The sequence below is a fragment of the Neoarius graeffei genome, chromosome 5 (assembly GCF_027579695.1).
Source record: "Neoarius graeffei isolate fNeoGra1 chromosome 5, fNeoGra1.pri, whole genome shotgun sequence".
Taxonomy (NCBI): domain Eukaryota; kingdom Metazoa; phylum Chordata; class Actinopteri; order Siluriformes; family Ariidae; genus Neoarius; species Neoarius graeffei.
In genome coordinates, this window is record NC_083573.1 from 15,115,936 (window position 1) to 15,126,114 (window position 10,179).

The window sequence follows — 10,179 nt, forward strand, 5'->3', positions numbered from 1 at the left end:
AGAGTATAAAAGTATGAAAATACTGCAAATACTGATGCAAATACTGCCCATTGTGTAGTTATGATTGTCTTTAGGCTTGCCATCCTTCCACTTGCAAGTGGTAAGTGATATGCACTGGGATCACACACACAGCGGCTCAGTCCCGAATCACTGCTCGTGCGCTTCACTCGCGCGCTCTGTGAGCTGCGCAGGGCCGGAGTGCGCACCCTCCAGAGGGCACTCGCTGTTCAGGGCGGAGTGATTTGGAGCGCAGGATGCCTGCGGAGCCGAGCGTATCCGTGTATTGGTGTTGCTGTGTGCACGCGAATCGTGTATTGGTGTTGCTGTGTGCACGCTAATCGTTTTAAAAACGTTAATCTGATGATCCGCTCTAATGTAAACCCCACCTTAGAGGTTGTTGCAAGTCCCATTCAGAGGTGGACAAAGTACCCAACTTGATTACTTAAGTCAAAGTACAGATCCCACTGGTCAAATGTTACTCCAATACAAGTGAAAGTTGTACAGTCAAATTTTTTTTTTTTAAGATTTTTTTTTGGGGCTTTTTGCACCTTTATTGGATAGGACAGTGTAGAGACAGGAAATGAGCGGGAGAGAGAGAGACGGGAAGGGATCGGGAAATGACCTCGGGCCGGAATCGAACCCGGGTCGCCCGCATTCATGGTATGGCACCTTAACCACCTGAGCCACGACGCCCCCGTACAGTCAAATTTTTACTTAAGTTTTTACTGAAGTACTTGCTTTTAAAAATACTTAAGCAAGTATTAAAAGTACATTTTCTGTCAAAGCATTTTTGTATTATTGCCACAATGCTTACAATACCGAATGCCTCTGAAGCAACCTACTGGATTATTTTGTGAATTCACAAAATGAACGCATGCTGTGCCATCATGGTGGTTTAACGTTAAGCTAGGGTGACCAGACGTCCCGGTTTTACCGGGACAGTCCCGATTTGGGGTTGTGTGTCCCGAGTCCCGACAAAAGTCTGTCGGGACACAGATATGTCCCGGTTTTCGCCACTCACGACGTTTGCGACTGAGCAGCGTGGGAATCGTTAGCAGAGAAATGTCTGCATTTACTATTTTGATGAATTGACAGGAATCGCAAACTTTCCTGGTTACTGGCCCTGTGGCATGGGTGTTTATTTAGCCACATTATTCCAGACAACAGAACGTGTTGCCATGCAACAATAAAATAAACATTAACTGGCGCGAATGTTCTTTGTCTAGCAGCTAGCAGCAGTAATGCCACAGCAATTATGCCGAAAAGAAAATGTACCTTTTCCAAAGATTTACAGGGCACCTACCCCTTCCTCCGAGAGGTGCAGAACAATGCGCACGAAGCCTACTGCACACACTGTAATGGCCCTTTTCCACTACCCTTTTTCAGCTCACTTGAGCTCACTTCTGCCCGACTACCTCAGAGCAACATGACTCAGCTTGCTTCAGCCCTACTCAGCACCCAAAACTCGCACGGTTTTGGAGTGGGGCTGAAGCGAGCCAAACCGAGCCGAGTGCGGCTAGGGGCGTGAGGAGACACTCCCCTGTGCACTGATTGGTGAGGAGGAGTGTCCTCACATGCCCACACACGCCCCGCGAGCACGCTGGGATCTGTAAACACCGTAAACCCGGAAGAAGAAGAATTACGAATTACGAGAATTTCTGAAGCCTTATGCGCCTCGCCTCATCTATATGCTCTTGCCAGTATCTGTTGGCGTTGTCGGTGACAACAAGCCACAGCACCAAGACCAGCAACACTAACGACTCCATGTCCTCCATGTTTATTGTTTACTATCCGGGTCGTGAGACTACCGCTTAAAAGGTCACTGATGTCACTGTTTGCGCCGCCTAACGACATCACGTGACGTCCACCCACTTTCGCTAACTCCACCCAATGTGTCCACCCACTTCCAGCCAGCACGGTTCAGCGCGGTTGTAGTCGAAATGCAACCCGAACAGCCCCACTCAGCACCGCATGGCTCAGCCCAACTCAGCCGCATTGGTAGTGGAAAAGCAGCACAAGTGTTCCTTCTCCGTAGCCCACGGTGGTAACGCCGATATACAGGATCACATTAAAACGGATCACTCTTCTTGTAAATAATACAAAGCTACGTAAATATTACTTCTTGTAAATAATACAAGCTACGTAAATATACGTAGGTTAATGCATTTTGTTTAGGGTGGGTGGATTGACAGTCGGCTTAGCTTTGTTCCTGTGCTTTGTTCTTGTACTGAGTTGGGTAGCCTATGTTGCAAATGATGTGCGCTCCTGTGGGGGCTTTCCTCGGGCTGTCGCCCCCTCCTCCTTTATTGCTGTTTTTTTTGAGTGTATATTCTCAAATCACTTGTCTCTTTTTTGTTTCTGTTTAACATACCATTCTGACAGTTTGGCCATATTGCTGTGTTGAACAGCTTGTTGCACCTTCCATTAAAGTGTTCACTTTTGTACACATCTTGCTTTATTCATTCAGTTGTGGGGAATGGTTAGTAAGGTTGATTCTGACCTAGGCTATGTTGAGGTCACATATCTACTTTTTAAGTTCATGCTATAGTGCATACAATTTTAGAGATATAGCCTACATGTGCATATGCATTCTTCTTGGTGTTCTCACAAACAGGTGAAATAAATCAGTTTAAATTTGGCCTATGGACATAGCCTGGCCTATTCTCAGCCATTACAAAACCTGTTGTCTGACCAAAATTTAACTGATCTGTATACCACTATGCTACTAGATAACAAAATACCTGTTTGTTTTATTTCATGTGAGATGTGGATAAATGTGAGCTTCAACAAAATGATAAGAGCACCTCTCTGAGTCACTACGTTTACATGCACATAGAGAGAATCGAATTTCTGCCGTTGCTTGACTGAAATCGAAGTTCAAAATGCCATGTATACACCTTAATTCGGCTGAAATTGAACCGAACTTGATTTCTCGGAATCGAGCTACACGACCTAGTTTATGCGATTTCTGCCGAGCTACTTTGTGCATGTATACCCTATCGAGCTAGTTGTCGAGCTACTTCCGGAAGTGACGAGTGACGAGACCACAAGCGGGAAACACAACAGCCTCGGTCGGCATGACAACAGTAGTAGCGAGCAGCAGAAGAGGTCAGGAGGAACAAACGAAGAAGAGAAAATGGCGATGTAGAGCTCTCTGAAGTGTGGGTGGAGCACAGAGGATGGCAGGACAAAGCTTCTGGTACTAATAGGCTTTTTATTGTCAGACTTTTCAGTTTAACAGCCTACTTTTATTCGAGAGAAAAACACACACACACACACACACACACACACACACACACACACGCGCGCGCTGTGTTCTAGTCCCGGGATGAGCTGTCCCCTCTGCCTCCTTAAATAGGGCGCGGTTACTAGGAAGCCACACAAACACAGGTTAATTACCGTCAGGTGAAGTGATTCTGCCACTCACCTTCCCTGGCTCCGCCCTCCTGTCACAGACCGGCGCTTGACCACGCCCCCACTGCCACAGGCAAGCAGAAACGTGCACTTCTGGAGCAATGAGGAGACAGAGTTCATGCTCATTCAGCTTAAGGAGTTGAATATATTAAAATTCATGGACGGGAGAAAAACGCGCAATGGAGAACACGGAACTGATAACTTTGTTTACACTCTTGAATAGCTCTTCTTCATGACGACAACCGGAAGTGTACCAACATGATGGGGCGTGTTGCGCCACCTGTGGCTCGGGTGCACAATGCACCTCACACAATAGCCCGATTTCAGTTGTGTGCATGTACGATTGGATTTCTCTGGCACCCTGCTGGGACCTTCAGCTCGATTACCGACAGCAGCTCGATTTGGATGTGCATGTAAACGTAGTCAGTGTCACATTTACGTAAAAAAAAGGTGTGCGTGCATGAGCATGGTCGCGCGCAAAAGTGTCCCGGTTTCAGACTAGGGAAATCTGGTCACCCTACGTTAAGCTAGCTAGTCAGGGAAGCTCTACCTGACATGCTAGCAAACTCTTTTCAAACTCGAAATCATACTGGGTGTAGCTAACGTTACTAGAAAAGAAAGATTTCTACATTCTGTTTATTTGGCAAGATTATGCTAAAACATACTTCTGAAAGGACTTCAGAAAAGTTAATGTTATTCAACTGTTTTTACATGCTAACTAACGGTGTCCAAGTTCACTAGCTATGTGTTAATGTTAGCCATGGACAAGGCGGTGGCAACTCCCATTTTTGACCACTAGGTGCAATACTTCTCATTATCTCTAGCCGCTTTATCCTGTTCTACAGGGTCGCAGGCAAGTGGAGCCTATCCCAGCTGACTACGGGCGAAAGGCGGGGTACACCCTGGACAAATCGCCAGATCATCACAGGGCTGACACATAGGCTACATCCACACGACAACGGCAACGAGATGTTATTTAAAAAAATATCGCGTACAAATGGGCAACGATCAGTAAAATATCAGGTCCATATGGCAACGCAACGCTTGCTGAAAACGATGCAATACACATGCCACACCTCTAGGGGCGCTGTAAGACGGTCCCTTCGGAGACACCAGAACAATAGAAGAAGTAAGGACGCATGTGCATAAACTATTATGCGCGAGACTTCACATTAGCCACAAAGTCAGAAAAATCTGTTCGTAAAATTACATTATAATGACCAAATACAATGAAAAGTATTTTTCCAGTCTCACGTGTGAAAGGTAATCCCATGTGATCTCGTTTGGACGGTAAACCTGTTGGTACAGTTAAACGCAGCACATGAATGAGGCATATTTATTCTCCGCTTTGACCCATCCAATATGGCGGCGAGGATGACGTATGATTCTACGCGGAAGGCGGCGTCTTTAATGGTCCAGAATAAATTGAATGCTACACGTTGATGGATTAATTTGTTCTTCTATGCCCTTTTTGAGGAATGTATTGTAGGACTTAAACCAACATCTGAAGAGGTGAGATCACTCCTTTTTTTCCCTATTTTTGCTGGCGGGATTGACTCTGCCCTAAGAGCTATTCTCTCTCTCTCTCTCTCTCTCTCTCTCACTTTGCACCATTACACAATAAATATTCACAGTGAAAATATTTTGTAAGCGCGTTTCATGAACCAAGTTATAGGATTTGTTGACAACTCGCATCGAGTTCGTTACACTTCTACCCGGCGTGAAGCACTCATAGTCATGTGGTTGTGACGTCATTGTAAACAAATCCGTTCTACTCATCCAGACGACTTCGCAACGGCAACGTTGCCAGATCTTTCCACTCTGGAACCCATTCTCAAAAAATTGCGTTTTGGGCCACCCAAAACGCCGGTGCCGTGTGGACGCCAGGCCGAAACGATAAACAATTGTATCGGAGTCATCTGAGTCCGTTGTCGTGTGGACAGGGCCATAGACACAGACAACCATTCACACTCACATTCTCACTAACGGTCAATTTAGAGTCACCAGTTAACCTAACCTGCATGTCTTTGGACTGTGGGGGAAACCGGAGCACCCGGAGGAAACCCACGCGGACACGGGGAACAGAAAGGCCCTCGTCGGCCACGGGGCTCGAACCCGGACCTTCTTGCTGTGAGGCAACAGCACTAACCACTACACCACTGTGCCGCCCAGGTGCAATACTAATAGCAGTAATGACTCTAAGCAAAGTGCAAGAGTGAGTTTGCTGTACTGCAATTGCAAAACATACTGAAAGGCGATTAAATCAATGGAACAGCAACACTTTTTAAAATCACTGGTATTTTAGCATAATTTAAAAGGCACATAGTTGTGAATGAGAACTTCATAAAGATTCATATTTGTTGAACGGCTGATATAAATGGTGGAGAACTTCCCTACCCATCACTATCGACGAGCCACCACTGCAAGAAGGGTTTTGGCTTTGCCTTTTATAACAGCTCACGTTTTAATATAAGAACTCTGTACTGACAGTACATCTTCAATCTTTTCACTGACATCATTCATCTTTGTGGTTTCTCTAGAGTTAGGTCTGATCCTCATAAGTCCCATCCTGAACGAAGTGCCGAGAAAATCCATCTGGATATTATTAAGTGTATATAATTAAGTGTACCAGGATTCCTTCATCCATCCATCCATCCATCCATCCATTATCTATACCACTCATCCTACTGAGGGTCACAGGTGAATTTGGGTGAAAGGCGGGGTACACCCTGGAAAGGTCACCAATCTAACACTAACACAGAGAGACAAACAAACAGAGAGTCATTCACACTCACACCTATCTGAATGTCGGAGGAAGCCAGAGCAACAGAGAGAACATGCAAACTCCATACAGAAAGACCCCTTCGGACAGTACGTAGGTTCAAACCTAGAACCTGCTTGCTATGAGGTGACAGTGTAACCCACTGCACCACCGTGCCAACCTATCAGAATTGAGTATACAGCTAGGATAAAACATTAGTGATGTCCTGCAGGAATGCATCATGAAATATCTACTGCAGGGGTGCAGATCCGATGTCAGGATTGGGGGGGGGCACAAAAGTGATTTTTTTTTTTGCCCATATGCAACTCATACCATGCAACCATAAATCACAACTTCGTAGAGGCTCGCCACATCATTCAAAAAGTACTGCACAGGGAGTCATTTGTGCTGGAATGCAGAGTCAGAAATATATTTGTCAAACATCATTTGTTCCACCATTTCTATCTAAAATGTGAAGAATGTGAAGTCTGAAAATACATTTGTTTGTACAATTTTGAATAATTTAGGGGATTTTTATTGGGGGGCACAATTCATGTTTTTCAGAAATTGGGGGGGGCATGTCCCCCCCCGTCCCCTCCGGGATCTGCACCCATGATCTACTGTAATAAATAATCTCTCTCGGCATGTCACTCCAGTTACATGGCTGCTCTGACATCCATCAGAGTTTCTAGGGAACATTACAGTAGTGGTTTCCCGTTGCCTTCTACTACTGGATTATTATAGAAGTTTTCTCCTCTCGACCATTCGCACAATTTAGAGTAGACAATTAACCTAACCACATGTCTTCGGAAGGCGGCACGGTGGTGTAGTGGTTAGCACTGTCACCTCACAGCAAGAAGTTCCAGGTTTGAGCCCCGTGGCCGGCGAGGGCGTTTCTGTGCAGAGTTTGCATGTTCTCCCTGTGGGTTTCCTCCGGACGCTCCGGTTTCCCCCACAGTCCAAAGACATGCAGGTTAGGTTAACTGCTGACTCTAAATTGACCGTAGGTGTGAGCGTGAATGGTTGTCTGTGTCTATGTGTCAGCCCTGTGATGACCTGTCGACTTGCCCAGGGTGTACGCTGCCTTTCGCCCGTAGTCAGCTGGGATAGGCTCCAGCTTGCCTGCGACCCTGTAGAACAGGATAAAGCAGCTACACTGTAAAAAAAGAATAGTTGAGAATACTTGAAATTTCAAGGCAACAGTCTGCATTAAGAATTTTATGTTTTGCCAATGATGTGCCCATGATAATCCGAACTATGATAAAACTGTTATCTTTATTAAGAATTCTTAATTAAGTCAATTTTCAATTCCTCATTCTGCCAACATAGATTTCTCTTTTTGCTGAACAGTGGCATTCACAGTAGTACAAAAAGGCAATTGAGGTTATCAGACTTTTTTGGGGGGCTTTTTTCACCTTTATTTGGATAGGACAGTGTAGAGACAGGAAATGAGCGGGAGAGAGGGACGGGGAGGGATCAGGAAATGACCTCAGGTTGGAATCGAACCCGGGTCCCCGGATTTACGGTATGGCGCCTTATCCACCTGAGCCACGACGCCATACCCACGACATGGGTTTTAAAAATTTTTGTAATTGTGTAGAACAATGAAAAAAGGCATGTATAGTTTAATGATAAATTGTGATAACCTCGGGGGCGTCGTGGCTCAGGTGGATAAGGCGCCATACCATGAATCTGGGGACCCGGGTTCGGTTCCGACCCGAGGTCATTTCCCGAGCCCTCCCTGTCTCTCTCTCTCCCGCTCATTTCCTGTCTCTACGCTGTCCTATCCAAATAGAGGTGAAAAAAGCCCCAAAAAAATCTAAAAAAAAAAAAATTGTGATAACCTCAATTGCCTTTTTGCACTACTGTGAATGCCACTGTTCAGCAAAAAGAGAAATCTATGTTGGCAGAATGAGGAATTGAACATTGACTTAATTAAGAATTCTTAATAAAGATAACAGTTTTATCATAGTTTGGATTATCATGGGCACATCGTTGGCAAAACATAAAATTCTTAATGCAGACGGTTGCCTTGAAATTTCAAGTATTCTCAACTATTTTTTTTTACAGTGTAGAGATAATGAGATGAGATGAGACACGTCTTCGGAGCACCCAGAGGAAACCTATGCAGACACAGGGAGAACATGCACAGAAAGACCCCCCGAACCCAGGACCTGCTTGCTGTGAGGTGACAGTGTGACTCATCATGCCACCAAAATTTACTGGTAAAACCTGTTGTTAAAACAAAGTGTGGTGAAGCAGCTTTTAGCTACTATGCAGTACAGCTATGGAACCAACTCCCAGAGGACATTAAAAATGCTCCTGCTGTTGGCAGCTTCAAATCTAGATTAAAGACCAAGCTGTTCTCAGATGCTTTCTGCTAACTGATAAATATCATCTTTACATGTTTTAAACTTTACTTAACTTTTACAGTCTCTGCATGTTTTAAACTTTACTTAACTTTTATTCTATTTTATTCTGCTGTTTTTTACTGAACTTTTACTTCGTTTTATTATTTTATTTCTACTATTGTTTAATTCTTATTATTTTTTTCTCTCTTCTTCCCCCTTTATTTTATGTAATTTTATTTTCTATTGTTTACTGTTTTGCTTTTACCTCTGTAAAGCATATTGAACTGCCACTGTGTATGAAATGCGCTATATAAATAAACTTGCCTTGCCCTGTCAGGCTTGAGCATACAGCTAGAATAAAATATTAGTGATGTCCTGCAGGAATACAGGAACAGGAATGCACCTTAGTTTGTGCCCCCCCGCCAGTCACTCACCGGCAGGTAAACAGCGGGACAGAGCTCCGCGTGCAGAATCATGAGCAGGATGCCGAGGAGAGCGGCTCCGAGCGCGCACGCGCAAAGCCGCCGCTTATCCTCCAGCAGGAACTTTCGGTCTCTGAGGCGGTGCAAGCTGTCGCTCTCGATCGGACTCATCCGTTTGGCTGGGTGCGAGACCGACACCTTGATGTCCGTTGTATCACCATTGCGGTTTCCGATCCCGTCCGCTTTGCTGTCAGGAAGCAAGTTAAGCGTGCTCATTTCCATAACGGCGCACTCCGAAAACAAATACACACGCGCGGTAGTGCCTCGAACCAGTCCTCAGTCACCACCGTCCCGTCCCGCTTTCACCCACTCAAGCGCATTCGCGTGCACAACCCGAGGAGACATGACACGAAAAAGACACGCGCGACTGTGCCGTGAGTAAACACGTGCCTACCTTCAGCGGGACGCATACGAACTGGAGCGCAAACCTCGCGCCCACCTGCGCTCCCGTTACGCACTCCACTCTGCCATTGGCTGAACTCCTAAAGCCTCTCTATTGGACATAGTAGAGTGCTACGTAAGGTTTCATGTATTAGCCTATCTACAACCCCGATTCCAAAAAAGTTGGGACATAGTACAAATTGTAAATAAAAACGGAATGCAATGATGTGGAAGTTTCAAAATTCCATATTTTATTCAGAATAGAACATAGATGACATATCAAATGTTTAAACTGAGAAAATGTATCATTTAAAGAGAAAAATTAGGTGATTTTAAATTTCATGACAACAACATCTCAAAAAAGTTGGGACAAGGCCATGTTTACCACTGTGAGACATCCCCTTTTCTCTTTACAACAGTCTGTAAACGTCTGGGGACTGAGGAGACAAGTTGCTCAAGTTTAGGGATAGGAATGTTAACCCATTCTTGTCTAATGTAGGATTCTATATAGTTGCTCAACTGTCTTAGGTCTTTTTTGTCGTATCTTCCGTTTTATGATGCGCCAAATGTTTTCTATGGGTGAAAGATCTGGACTGCAGGCTGGCCAGTTCAGTACCTGGACCCTTCTTCTATGCAGCCATGATGCTGTAATTGATGCAGTATGTGGTTTGGCATTGTCATGTTGGAAAATGCAAGGTCTTCCCTGAAAGAGACGTTGACTGGATGGGAGCATATGTTGCTCTAGAACCTGGATATACCTTTCAGCATTGATGGTGTCTTTCCAGATATG

The 10,179-nt window shown here is 44.9% G+C and overlaps 1 protein-coding gene across 7 annotated transcripts in view; it reads right to left on the reverse strand.

The window, feature by feature from the left end:
* kcnn4 (potassium intermediate/small conductance calcium-activated channel, subfamily N, member 4) overlaps nucleotides 1-9,397 on the reverse strand; it is a 122,429-nt gene extending 113,032 nt beyond the window's left edge. For all 7 annotated transcript variants that reach the window (XM_060921268.1, XM_060921265.1, XM_060921264.1 and 4 more), the window contains exon 1: nucleotides 8,961-9,397. In XM_060921268.1, the coding sequence (XP_060777251.1) occupies nucleotides 8,961-9,230 (270 nt within the window). In that variant the 5' untranslated portion in view covers nucleotides 9,231-9,397. The remainder of the gene's footprint in view (nucleotides 1-8,960) is intronic.
* Nucleotides 9,398-10,179: the final 782 nt, after the last annotated feature.